At 42.7% G+C, this 14,207-nt stretch overlaps 1 protein-coding gene across 1 annotated transcript in view; it reads left to right on the top strand.

Annotated features, from left to right (window-relative positions):
- Positions 1-10,111, top strand: part of xrcc5 (X-ray repair complementing defective repair in Chinese hamster cells 5) — a 31,383-nt gene extending 21,272 nt beyond the window's left edge. Inside the window, exons 14-21 of the mRNA XM_042320072.1 lie at positions 442-638; positions 3,365-3,452; positions 6,612-6,681; positions 7,889-7,998; positions 8,436-8,532; positions 8,616-8,683; positions 9,544-9,618; positions 9,750-10,111. Coding sequence (XP_042176006.1) covers positions 442-638; positions 3,365-3,452; positions 6,612-6,681; positions 7,889-7,998; positions 8,436-8,532; positions 8,616-8,683; positions 9,544-9,618; positions 9,750-9,764 — 720 coding nt within the window. The 3' untranslated portion in view covers positions 9,765-10,111. The remainder of the gene's footprint in view (positions 1-441; positions 639-3,364; positions 3,453-6,611; positions 6,682-7,888; positions 7,999-8,435; positions 8,533-8,615; positions 8,684-9,543; positions 9,619-9,749) is intronic.
- Positions 10,112-14,207: the final 4,096 nt, after the last annotated feature.

Below are 14,207 nucleotides of genomic sequence, written 5' to 3'. Positions count from 1 at the left end.
CCACATCCTCAGTACCAGAGACTGTTTCAGGTAGTTACCACATCCCCAGTACCAGAGACTGTTCCAGGTACCAGAGACTGTTCCAGGTAGTTACTCCATCCCCAGTACCAGAGACTGTCCCCAGTACCAGAGACTGTTCCAGGTAGTTACTCCATCCCCAACCCTCAGTAGCAGAGACTCTTCCAGGTAGTTACCACATCCTCAGTACCAGAGACTGTTCCAGGTAGTTACCACATCCTCAACCCTCAGTACCAGAGACTGTTCTAGGTAGTTACCACGTCCCCAACCCTCAGTACCAGAGACTGTTCTAGGTAGGGCTCCTTCTCTATTATCAGGTTATTTCTCCATGTAACGTGTTCTCAATCTGCTATTACTTTTCTACGTCTTAATTTTCCCTCATATTTCACCCCCCCCCCACAAAACACACTTCTCCCACTACAGTGCCTGCACCATCGGGCGGTGAACCCCAGTGCCCCGCTCCCGCCCATGGACCCCTGGCTGACTACAGCTCTCCAGCGCCCCCTCGCGGTGGCCACCCGCTGTCAAGCCCCCCTGGAGACACTGAAGAAGAAGTTCCCTCTGAAGGAGGTGGTCAAGAAGAAGGAACTGAAGACCAGCAAGGAGCTGTTTGGGAACAGGTAGGTCTACATTCTAGTTTGGGAACGGGTAGGTCTGCATCATTAGCTGTTTGGGAACGGGTAGGTCTGCATTCTAGTTTGGGAACGGGTAGGTCAGCATCACTAGCTGTTTGGGAACGGGTAGGTCTACATTCTAGTTTGAGAACGGGTAGGTCTGCATTCTAGTTTGGGAACGGGTAGGTCAGCATCACTAGATATTTGGGAACAGGTAGGTCTGCATCACTAGCTGTTTGGGAACGGGTAGGTCTACATTCTAGTTTGAGAACGGGTAGGTCTGCATTCTAGTTTGGGAACGGGTAGGTCAGCATCACTAGATATTTGGGAACAGGTAGGTCTGCATCACTAGCTGTTTGGTAACGGGTGGGTCTACATCACTAGCTGTTTGGTAACGGGTGGGTCTACATCACTAGCTGTTTGGAAACGGGTAGGTCTACATCACTAGCTGTTTGGTAATGGGTAGGTCTACATCACTAGCTGTTTGGGAACGGGTAGGTCTACATCACTAGCTGTTTGGTAATGGGTAGGTCTACATCACTAGCTTTTTGGGAACAGGTAGGTCTACATCACTAGCTGTTTGGGAACGGGTAGGTCTACATCACTAGCTGTTTGGGAACGGGTAGGTCTACATCACTAGCAGAGCTGTTTGGGAACGGGTAGGTCTACATCACTAGCAGAGCTGTTTGGGAACGGGTAGGTCTACATCACTAGCTGTTTGCGAACGGGTAGGTCTACATTCTAGCTGTTTGGTAATGGGTAGGTCTACATCACTAGCTGTTTGGGAACGGGTAGGTCTACATCAGTAGCTTTTTGGGAACGGGTAGGTCTACATCAGTAGCTTTTTGGGAACGGGTAGGTCTACATCAGTAGCTTTTTGGGAACGGGTAGGTCTACATCACTAGCTGTTTGGGAACGGGTAGGTCTACATCACTAGCTGTTTGCGAACGGGTAGGTCTACATTCTAGCTGTTTGGTAATGGGTAGGTCTACATCACTAGCTGTTTGGGAACGGGTAGGTCTAATCAAATTTATTTATATAGCCCTTCATACATCAGCTGATATCTCAAAGTGCTGTACAGAAACCCAGCCTAAAACCCCGAACAGCAAGCGATGCAGATGTAGAAGCACAGTGGCTAGGAAAAACTCCCTAGAAAGGCCAAAACCTAGGAAGAAACCTAGAGAGGAACCAGGCTATGTGGGGTGGCCAGTCCTCTTCTGGCTGTGCCGGGTGGAGATTATAACAACATGGCCAAGATGTTCAAATGTTCATAAATGACCAGCATGGTCAAATAATAATAATCACAGGCAGAACAGTTGAAACTGAAGCAGCAGCACGGCCAGGTGGACTGGGGACAGCAAGGAGTCATCATGCCAGGTAGTCCTGAGGCATGGTCCTAGGGCTCAGCTCCTGCCAGAGAGAGAGAAAGAAAGAGAGAATTAGAGAGAGCATACTTAATTTCACACAGGACACCGGATAAGACAGGAGAAGTACTCCAGATATAACAAACTGACCCTAGCCCCCCGACACATAAATACTGGAGGCTGAGACATGAGGGGTCAGGAGACACTGTGGCCCCATCCCATGATACCCCCAGACAGGGCCAAACAGGAAGGATATAACCCCACCCACTTTGCCAAAGCACAGCTCCCACACCACCTTTAAACGGGTAGATCTACATTCTAGCTGTTTGGGAACGGGTAGGTCTACATTCTAGCTGTTTGAGAACAGGTAGGTCTACATCACTAGCAGAGCTGTTTGGGAACGGGTAGGTCTACATCACTAGCTGTTTGGGAACGGGTAGGTCTACATCACTAGCTGTTTGGGAACGGGTAGGTCTACATCACTAGCTGTTTGGGAACGGGTAGGTCTACATCACTAGCTGTTTGGGAACGGGTAGGTCTACATCACTAGCTGTTTGGGAATGGGTAGGTCTACATCACTAGCTGTTTGGGAACGGGTAGGTCTACATTCTAGCTGTTTGGGAACGGGTAGGTCTACATTCTAGCTGTTTGAGAACGGGTAGGTCCATATTCTAGCTGTTTGGGAACGGGTAGGTCTACATTCTAGCTGTTTGGGAACAGGTAGGAATGTGATTCAAATCTCATAGCTACTAGTTTGTCACCTCATTAATGCTTAGTTTCAGATGGGTTCTAAACTACTTGTTATCTCTTAACTACAGGGCTGGAAACAATATTGTGATCATAACAGTTGTGTAGAACACTCCATGGGAGATTCAGTATTGGGCAAAGGTCTGTTCTCTCTGTCTGTTCTCTCTGACTCTGTCCAGAAACCGATAAGGGGGCACCATATGTAGAGGCAGGTTGTTAATAGGCAAACGGAGGAGTTTGATCTCCTCAATGGCCTCCGGGTGGGACCTCCCGGCAGCTAGCGCGGCAATGTTTTAATAATCCCCACCCCCTTTGAGTCCCCTCTTTTCTCAAAGGAGAAAACCATACGCTACTTATCCTTTAATCTAGAAAATGGCTCGCACGACTTGCTGCTTTTATTTGTATGTCTTTACACGTGTTTTGGGATTCCTCCTATGTAAACGGAATTTGCCTCATGACATGTTAGTGGAGATAGAGGATTGTTTCATACAAGCGCATGTATTTCCTCTCCTCAGCTACCTTTGACCTTTTTCAAAAGGAGGAGAGGACGGGGTGCGTGAGGAGTCACGCAAAACCAGTTGAGTATATCCCCATATAACTGACCCTCTTTATCCTCTGCAGCACTGAGGAGCCTGATGCCAAGAAGGCCAAAGTTGACGAGGAAGAAGACTTTAACCTGGCTGACATCACAGAGGGAAGCATCACACAGGTGAGAGTAGGCCAGAGGACTTAACATGGGATCTGGAATTATTGAAAGTACACTATCATATACAGAACCAATCAAAAGTTTGGACACACCTACTCATTCAACGGTTTTTCTTCATTTTTTAAATATTTTCTACATTGTAGAATAATAGTGAAGACATCAACTATGAAATAACACATATGGAATCATGTAGTAACCAAAAAAGTGTTAAATCAAAATATATCTTCTATTTGAGATTATTCAAAGTAGCCACCCTTTACCTTGATGAGAGCTTTGCACACTCTTGGCATTCTGTCAACCAGCTTCACCTGGAATGCTTTTCCAACAATCTTGAAGGAGTTCCCACATATGCTGAGCACTGGTTTGTTGCTTTTCCAACCTCTTATGGCTGCATCCCTTGTTCTCAATTTCCGCCTGAAGACATACCCTAATCTAACTGCCTGTAGCTCAGCCCCAGAGGCAAGGATATGCATATTCTTGGTATCATTTGAATGGAAACATTCTGAAGTTTGTGGAAATGTTAATTGAATGTAGGAGAATATAACACAGTAGATCTGGTGGAAGAAAAGAGAAAGAAAGAGCATACGTTTTCTGTTTTTTATTGTTGTAGCATCATCTTTCACATGTACTAGAATAGCCACACAGTCAGATAGGATGCTGGAGATCATTTTGGTGGATAACACAAGAGGGCAACTGTAGGTGTGCAAAGTTTCAGACTGATAACTTCAGGAATGGTTGAGCTACATGACATTTAGCATGAAGTCACTCAGGTGTCCCACACAAGTTGCCCAAATGTACCCAAGTGGCCGAATTAGTGAAATGACCTATAACTATATACAAGAGAGCAAATAACTATATACAACATATCAAAAAGCAATTCTAACACACAAAAAATCGGAAAAAATATTTATTAAAAAACAGTACACCTTTTGAAAGTCCTCTACACAATATTTTGCTGCCTGTGCCATGTCCCATAGCAGTCTCTTTCTGATGTAAAGCGGAGGCAAACTGAACAAGTGGTGCCGTTCATGCGACACAGAACACAACGACGCCTCCATGCTGTGCCCTTTTGGCCCTGAGGCACAGTCATGCCTGCAGTAATGAACTGTGGCATATGAACACCACTGGGGGCAGAGGTAGAGCGGGCAGCTTGGCACCGGGGGCTCCCAGTCAGAGTCGCTATCACTGTGAAAGAAAACATTAAAAAAAGATTTGTATTGTATGAGCCTTTTATCATCACATAAAATAAACAGATATGTATTGTATAGAGTAGAGGGAACAGTCACTAAGGTGAAGAGCTGTCCCATTCAACTCCGGCCATTGTTGTGGGCATGCCCTCCCCCGAAAAGCACCCAATGGCTATTTCATATGGAAATGGAGAGGAGTAGCAGGCGCAGTGGCCAAGTGGGTGTTTGCTGTTCTACTCCATTCCATTTGAATAAAAAAATTACATGGAATATATATAAAAAACACACATATATTGCGGCAAAAAGGTATTTAGTCAGCCACCAATTGTGCAAGTTCTCCCACTTAAAAATATGAGCGAGGCCTGTAATTTTCATCATAGGTACACTTCAACTATGATAGACAAAATGAAGAAAAAAAATCCAGAAAATCACATTGTAGGATTTTTAATGAATTTATTTGCAAATTATGGTGGAAAATAAGTATTTGGTCACCTACAAACAAGCAAGATTTCTGGCTCTCACAGACCTGTAACTTCTTCTTTAAGAGGCTCCTCTGTCCTCCACTCGTTACCTGTATTAATGGCACCTGTTTGAACTTGTTATCAGTATAAAAGACACCTGTCCACAACCTCAAACAGTCACACTCCAAACTCCACTATGGCCAAGACCAAAGAGCTGTCAAAGAACACCAGAAACAAAATTGTAGACCTGTACCAGGCTGGGAAGACTGAATCTGCAATAGGTAAGCAGCTTGGTGTGAAGAAATCAACTGTGGGAGCAATTATTATGAAATGGAAGACGTACAAGACCACTGATAATCTCCCTCGATCTGGGGCTCCACGCAAGATCTCACCCCGTGGGGTCAAAATGATCACAAGAACGGTGAGCAAAAATCCCAGAACCACACGGGGGGACCTAGTGAATGACCTGCAGAGAGCTGGGACCAAAGTAACAAAGCCTACCATCAGTAACACACTACGCACACTACGTAACCTACGGACTCAAATCCTGCAGTGCCAGACGTGTCCCCCTGCTTAAGCCAGTACATGTCCAGGCCCGTCTGAAGTTTGCTAGAGAGCATTTGGATGATCCAGAAGAAGATTGGGAGAATGTCATATGGTTAGATGAAACCAAAATATAACTTTTTGGTAAAAACTCAACTCGTGTTTGGAGGACAAAGAATGCTGAGTTGCATCCAAAGAACACCATACCTACTGTGAAGCATGGGGGTGGAAACATCATGCTTCGGGCTGTTTTTCTGCAAAGGGACCAGGACGACTGATCCGTGTAAAGGAAAGAATGAATGGGGCCGTGTATCGTGAGATTTTCAGTGAAAACCTCCTTCCATCAGCAAGGGCATTGAAGATGAAACGTGGCTGGGTCTTTCAGCATGACAATGATCCCAAACACACTGCCCGGGCAACGAAGGAGTGGCTTCGTAAGAAGCATTTCAAGGTCCTGGAGTGGCCTAGCCAGTCTCCAGAGCTCATCCCCATAGAAAATCTTTGGAGGGAGTTGAAAGTCCGTGTTGCCCAGCAACAGCCCCAAAACATCACTGCTCTAGAGGAGATCTGCATGGAGGAATGGGCCAAAAACCAGCAACAGTGTGTGAAAAACTTGTGAAGACTTACAGAAAACGTTTGACCTCTGTCATTGCCAACAAAGGGTATATAACAAAGTATTGAGATAAACTTTTGTTATTGACCAAATACTTATTTTCCACCATAATTTGCAAATAAATTCATTTAAAATCCTACAATGTGATTTTCTGGATTTCTTTTCTCATTTTGTCAGTCATAGTTGAAGTGTACCTATGATGAAAATTACAGGCCTCTCTCATCCTTTTAAGTGGGAGAACTTGCACAATTGGTAGCTGACTAAATACTTTTTTGCCCCACTTTATATCATATAATTTACCTGTGTTCCTTTACCAGGTGTTCTCTACTGTATGTTGACCTGTGTGTTCCTCTACCAGGTGGGTAGTGTAGATCCAGCACGGGATTTCCGCACTCTGATTCGCCAGAAGAGTCTTCCGTTTGGAGAGGGTGAGATGATTGTCTGGTTCTACTCTCTCCTTCTCAAACAAGTCTCATGGCCCACGGTTTTTGCCTAGCCTGGTCCCAGATCTGTTTGTACAGTCTTGGCAGCTCTTATGGTCATTGGCAAGATGACCATGAGGGGGTATCCTACCAATCAGGTGTTCTATACTGTATGTTTACACTTGAGTTCAACTCGGGATAACTAGTCATATGAATGTGGCTCACCTTTTAGCCAGGTACATTTCTATAGCAAGGAATCCTTCATAACTAACCTGCTCCAGGGCAGGCTAACTCAGGGCTAACTCCACTATCCTGCATTCAGAACTAACGTGCTCCAGGGCAGGCTAACTCAGGGCTAACTCCACTATCCTGCATTCAGAACTAACCTGCTCCAGGGCAGACTAACTCAGGGCTAACTCCACTATCCTGCATTCAGAACTAACCTGCTCCGGGGCAGGCTAACTCAGGGCTAACTCCATTTATCCTGAATGAAGTGTCTTAGCTGTGAGTTGAGGACCAATGAAATCAGATTCCTTCCCTCACAAAGATTGCGCCATCATCCCCTTCATTTGAGGAAGAGAACTAGATTTGTCAGTTTATTTTTTATTTTTTATAATAAGTTAAAATACTTTAGCAATGACAGAATGCATTTGAAACTTAACTCACAGTAAAACCTGTGTTTGACAAATACAATGGTGATTAATATTTTATGGATAGGAGTGGGAAAAGGTCCCCCTGCATTGATAAGCCCACCAAAGACGGCATTAACGAGAAGTAATACAATAGAGACGCCACTTCTAAAAGCCCATTTCACAGCATGCTGATATATTTTCCTTCATTTTGGGTGGCAGGTAGCTTAGTGGTTAGAGCCTAGTGGTTAAAGCGTTGGGCCAGTAACCAGCAGGTAGTCTAGTGGTTAGAGCGTTGGGCCAGTAACCAGCATGTAGCCTAGTGGTTAGAGCGTTAGGCCAGTAACCTAGGCTGTCATTGTAAATATGAATTTGTTCTTAACTGACTTGCCTAGTAAAAATAAAGATTAAAATGTATTTTTTTATTTTTTATAACTGAAGCTGGCTAGCTTTAGATAACCCTGAGTAGATCTAGCTTGCTTGGTAGGATACCCCTCTGGCTAGCGTTTGACCTGTCATGACCCCATCCTGACCCGTTGTCTTCCTGACATCTTCCTGACCCCATGTCTGTATGTGTCCTCCAGTGTGTCAACAGCTGACTGGCAGGATAGAGCAGTTGCTTGGCAACAAGAACATGAACTACTACATAAAGTGCATCCCCTGTATCCAGACCTTCAGAGAGCAGTCTGTTCAGGTGACCATTCAATACAACAGTTTTACATGTCAGTAGCCTGTGAACAGGTTTTACAGTGTATGTTTAACAAACATTCTTCATCATTATACAGAGACAGGGTAGAATTCTGTTAGATATAGTCCTATCATTACTTTAAATGTATACATCATTTAGTCATTATACATAAAATTCATAACAGTAATGTGGATCTCCTATTGTAGGTAGGTAGGTAGGTAGGCAGGTAGGTCATGTGGATCTCCTATTGAACCTCCCTCTCCGGTAGGTAGATAATGTGGATCTCCTATTGTACCTCCCTCTCCGGTAGGTAGGTAGGTCATGTGGATCTCTTATTGTACCTCCCTCTCCGGTAGGTAGGTAGGTAGGTAGGTAGGTAGGTAGGTAGGTAGGTAGGTAGGTAGGTAGGTAATGTGGATCTCCTATTGTAACTCTTTCTTCAGGTTGGGAATGCTGATCACTACAACAGCTACATCCAGTCTCTGAAGACCAGTATTCCTGTTAGAGGCCTTCAGGAATTCTGGGACATGCTAGTCCAAGGTACAATAGCAGGCCTCATGTTAACGCTCTTTATTAAAGCAGCGTTATGTGAGCAGGTTATTAATTGTGGTATTGATTAACAGATGCCCTGACCCTGATCAACAAGGACGAAGTTGACGGGAGCACGTTCTCGAGTCATGATGCCAAGCAGGTACAGGAGAACCAGCTAACTACCTTCCTCCGGGGTAACCAGGCGTTAGAATGGTTCATTTGAAATTAACAGACCCACAAAAATATAAAGGCAACATGTAAAGTGTTGGATTCATGAGCTGAAATAAAAGATCCCAGAAATGTTCCATACACACACAAAAAGCTTATTTCGCTCAAATTTTGTGCACAAATGTGTTTTCATCACTGTTAGTGAGCATTTCTCCTTCGCCAAGATAATCCATCCACCTGACAGGTGTGGCATATCAAGGAAGTTGATTAAACAGCGTGATCATTACACACAGTGTGTATAATAGGCCACTCTAAAAAGTACAACGCCACAGATGTCTCAAGTTTTGAGGGAGTGTGCAATTGGCATGCTTACTGCAAGAATGTCCAACAGCTGTTGCCGGATGATTTTATGTTAATTTCTCTACCGTAAGCCACCTCCAACGTCATTTTAGAGTATTTGGCCTCACCCGCAGACCACGTGTAACCACGCCAGCCCAGGATCTCCACACGCTTCCTCACCTGTGGGATCGTCTGAAGGGGGGTGCTGAGGAGTATTTTTTTGTCTGTGGGGAAAACTGATTATAATTGGCTAGACCTGCCTCCCTAGCGGGTGAGCTTTTGCCATCCCAGGCCCACCCATGGCTACACCCCTGCCCAGTCATGTAAAATCCATAGATTAGGGCCTAATGAATTGATTTCAATTGACTGATTTCCTTATATGAACTGTAACTCAGTAAAGTCTTTGAAATTGTTGCGTGTATATTTTTGGTCGGTATATCTGAGTGGTTGTAAAATGACTAACGAGAAGTTGTCCAGTCCTATTTCCTGATTGAAGCCTGACTCTGTCCTTAGTTCCTGACTGCAGGGGAGAAGAAAGAGGAGCTAGTTGCAGCTGTGGTGGACGATACAGGAGATGTGGACGACTTGGTGAGTGTTAATCTTTTGTGGTTACATTTTCAGGGAGAAAGTGTGTTCGTGGGGGTTGGCGGCTTCACATCTACAAGATCAACAGTTGTATATGTGACTTCTCTACCATGGTTTATCTCCTCTCCCTACAGCTGGACATGATGTGAGGTAGAAGACGGCGGGTTGAGGAGTGGAGGATGAAGGAAACGTGACCAAACAGATTCAACTGTCCATCATCTGCCACCTGGAGTTAACAGCATACTTTGGGATTTTGACCATTTATTGACTTCCCCAGAGTCAGATGATTACCATGTGGATGTGTTTTTTATGTCTCTGCATTCAGTAGGTAGGAAGTCAGAGGTCATGCTAGCTGATATCATATACAGAGCATCCGGAAAGTATTCAGACCCCTTGACTTTTTCCACATTTTGTTACGTTACAGACTTATTCTAAAATGGATTATATTGTTGTCTTTCCTCATCAATATACACCCCATAATGACATCACAATACCCCATAATGACAAAGCAAAAACAGGTTTTTAGAAATTTTGGCAAATGTATTAAAAATAAAAACGTATTGCATTTACGTAAGTATTCAGTACTTTGTTGAAGCACCTTTGGCAGCCATTACAGCCTCGACTCAAATTGTAGTCACATGCGCCGAATACAACAGGTGTGTAGACCTTACAGTGAAATGCTTACTTACAAGCCCTTAACCAACAATGCAGATTTAATTTTTAAAAAGCCAACATTTCAAAAACATTTTTTAAATAAATAAACAAATAATTAAAGAGCAGCAATAAAATATCAATAGCGAAGCTATATACAGGGGGTACCGGTACAGAGTCGATGTGCGGGGGCACTGGTTAGTCACTGTGTTCTTGGGGACCTTCAACGCTGCAGACATTTATTGGTACCCTTCCTCAGATCTGTGCCTCGACACAATCTTCCTGTGTGAAACTTGATTTGTTTTTTCAATCAAGTTGTAGAAACATCTCAAGGATGGTCAATGGAAACAGGATGCACCTGAGCTCAATTTAGTCTCATAGCAAAGGGTCTGAATACTTATGTAAATAAGTTATTTCCGTTTTTATTTTTAATACATTTGCAAAAATGTCTAAACCTATTTCCGCTTTGACGGTATTGGGTGTAGATTGCTGAGAATGGTTATTTATTTAATCTATTTTTGAATAAGGCTAACGTAACAAAATGTGTAAAGTCGAGGGGTCTGAATACTTTCCGAAGGCACTGTACTTCCTGTCCATTGTCCTGACTCTAGTTAGCAACTTCCTTCAAACTGCACACAGACATGAACCCCTGGACACCATTTTTATCTGACTGGGGAAGTAGAGAACTGGCTTCATTGTCAAAATCCCAACGTATCCCTTTAACCTGTACATTACAGTAGCACTCTCTCTGTCCAGATAGTCTACATGTAGACTCACTATACAGGTACTGAAACCATTTCTCAGTATTGACTGAACAATGGTTGAGGTGGTTTGTTGATCGAGATAGATGCATCACTGAAGAAATGCGACATTGGAGCAGTACTTCAAAATTCGTCTCTGTATGGCTTTGCTTTGTCAACTTGGTTTAAATGGTTTGTCAACTTGGTTTAAATGCTTTGTCAACTTGGTTTAAATGGTTTGTCTCTGTATGGCTCTGCTTTGTCAACTTGGTTTAAATGCTTTGTCTCTGTATGGCTCTGCTTTGTCAACTTGGTTTAATTGATTTGTCTGAACTTGTGTCTGTACGTCTACGTAGAATTCTCTCAAGTTAATAAAATTGTTGTATTTTTCTTTATAAGATCTGAACCAGTGTTGTAACTGACCCACTATGACACTAGTGCTCTACTGTCCCACCGGCTTTCTGAACAGTACTTACATTTATTTAATAAATTCTTTAAACAAAATATCACATTTATACATAAATACATTATTCAGGTAAATCCACCGGAACACAAACATCACTGAATTAGCTTAAAGAGCATGAGGCCTAAATTCAATCAGATGAAGTATTAACTGGTTAGGCGGCCGCATGGATGATGTTTTGAAGGGAGAACTGTGCGGGAACCGTCAAATCGGTGAGCAGCTGCTCTTTGTCACGAAGCCACACCCACCCAATTGTTAGAAATTCAGAAAATTAAGGCTACATAGAAGTAATGAAGCTCAAATTGAAAAATCATTCAAGGAAATAATGATTGGAAATAATAATTGAGATGATCACATCTCACATTCCAGTGTTTCAACTTGAAGGCTGCATGGGATTTCTCAATGCAACATACTTCCTCACTTCATGGTCTTATTTTCGTGGACAGATTTTGGGTGGAGTAAACCCTCTCGCCTCTTACATTTTCATCTAACCTTGTATGTGTGAAATAGGACAACCACCAATTTTCTTTCCTAACCTTAACCTTATTCTCTTAACCTGTGGTGAAAATTCTCCTAACCTGGTACAAAAAAGTCAGATCTGGCCATAGCTCTATCGAAGTGGCCTGTTTTTTTAGGTAATCTCGGATGGCCCGTACAGTGCATTTGGAAAGTATTCAGACCCCTTGACTTTTTCCACATTTTGTAACGTCACAGCCTTATTCTCAAATCACCCCAAAATCTATGTGGAGAGCTCAAATTCAAGCCCCCTTGTGTGCTGCTATAGAGTTACATTAGAAGTGCCCATCCAAGAAGGCTCAAGGTCATTGGCCACAGATAAAATGTCAAATCACGTTATATATCTACCGTAGCTTTGATTGGACTGATCATGTCAACGTACTTTCAAAATCTTAGCAAGCAGTCATCATCATCGAATCAAGTCGACAATCTACTGGAAAATCCTTGTCATATGAAGAGAAATTATAGATAAAACTTATCAGTGCTCATCGGCCATTGGACATAAACGTTACACAAGTTAGAAATAGCAAATTCAACAATGAGTGGCTTGGAAGGAAACAGTGGCTAACTGTAAGCAATGCAAAGCAATCACTAGCCTGCTATTCAGTCGAGTGGGTGTGTGGTCCCAAATCTGGGTTTAAGGGTCTCTTTTCCAGGCTTAAAAGGAGAAACGTTCAACATTGGCCATGCTGTCAATCCAGCATGACTTCTGACGCTTTCAGAACAACTGAAAACTCAGAACTGGGAAATCTCAGACTTCAGTGACTTCAAGAAAACTGGAAACTCTGGGAAAATACGTTTTGAACAGTCATCCAACTCGGAATTCCAAGTCGGGAATTCAAACCTCTTTCAAGAGCTCCGACCTGAAGATCACAAATTTCATGATTCAACCTTGGTTTTCTCTGAGTTCCCTGTTGTCTTGAAAGGACCATAAATCCAGAGAATGCCAGACATTGATGACAAAATGTGCCCACAAGAACAACTGCTGCGCCACCTTCCTGTTCAAGTGAGCACAGCACAAGGTGAGTCCAAAAATGTATTGTATGCTGCTGCATAAATGATGTAATATGCCAGTGCATTGTGGTAAATGGTGAAATAGGTATAGCCAGTTATAATTGTAACGGCCTAGCAGATAAGAAAAGATTAACAATATTTACCTGGCTCAAAGAGAAGGAATATATATATTAACAGGAAACTCATTCAACAGTTTTAGATGATGTGTGAAAAATGGACTGGGGAGGTGAAATATACTTCTCCCATCGACAAAGAAACTCAAAAGGGGTGATGATATTGATTAACAGTCATTTTGATCCTAATGTGCAAATTGTCCAACTAGATCATCGAGGTAGATGGATGATTTTAAATGTGTTATTGGACCACAAACAGATTTGGCTCATTAACCTTACAGACCAAATAATGATGATCCACGCTTCTGTCGTGTCTTTACTATCATTAAATGAAGATGTTTCGTTTTTATCAAAGATTCTCTGTAATTAGTATTACGCGATCAAATTGATTAATTATGTAACTGTAATTAACTAGGAAGTCGGGGCACCAGGGAAAATATTCAGATTACAAAGTTATCATTTCCTAAAATAACTTTTCAGATATTCTATCTGATCAATTAGTCTTCGAATTAATGAATTACTTTACCTCACGTTAGTCTCATTCCAAACGTCTTAAATTGTTGGTTATCTGCACGAACCCAGTCTTCACTATGAGTCATCCATACATCAATTGTCTTAAATCATTTATTAATTACTAACTGAGTAATTCACCGAAATGCATGAACAAACAAACAAGGTAAATATGGTTACAAGAAAGGATAGGGGAATTTGCCCTAGTAGCTAAACCGGCATGGCAGCTTGTTAGACAAAAGGGGTGTCACACCCTGGCCTTAGTTATCTTTGTTTTCTTTATTATTTTGGTTAGGCCAGGGTGCGACATGGGTGATATATGTGTTTTTTCTTGTGTAGGGGTTTTTGTAGATTTATGGGGTTGTGTTATTTTAGGTGTCTAGGTAAATCTATGGTTGCCTGGATTGGTTCTCAATCAGAGGCAGCTGTTTATCGTTGTCTCTGATTATGAGCCATATTTAGGCAGCCATATTCTTTGGGTATTTTGTGGGTGATTGTTTCCTGTCTTTGTGTTTTCTGCACCAGTTAGGACTGTTTCGGTTTTCACGTTTATTGTTTTGTAGTTAGTTCATGTTAAGTGTCTCT

The sequence above is a fragment of the Oncorhynchus tshawytscha genome, linkage group LG03 (genome assembly GCF_018296145.1).
Source record: "Oncorhynchus tshawytscha isolate Ot180627B linkage group LG03, Otsh_v2.0, whole genome shotgun sequence".
In the NCBI taxonomy this organism is placed as follows: Eukaryota; Metazoa; Chordata; class Actinopteri; order Salmoniformes; family Salmonidae; genus Oncorhynchus; species Oncorhynchus tshawytscha.
This window is presented reverse-complemented; position numbering and strand designations above follow the sequence as displayed.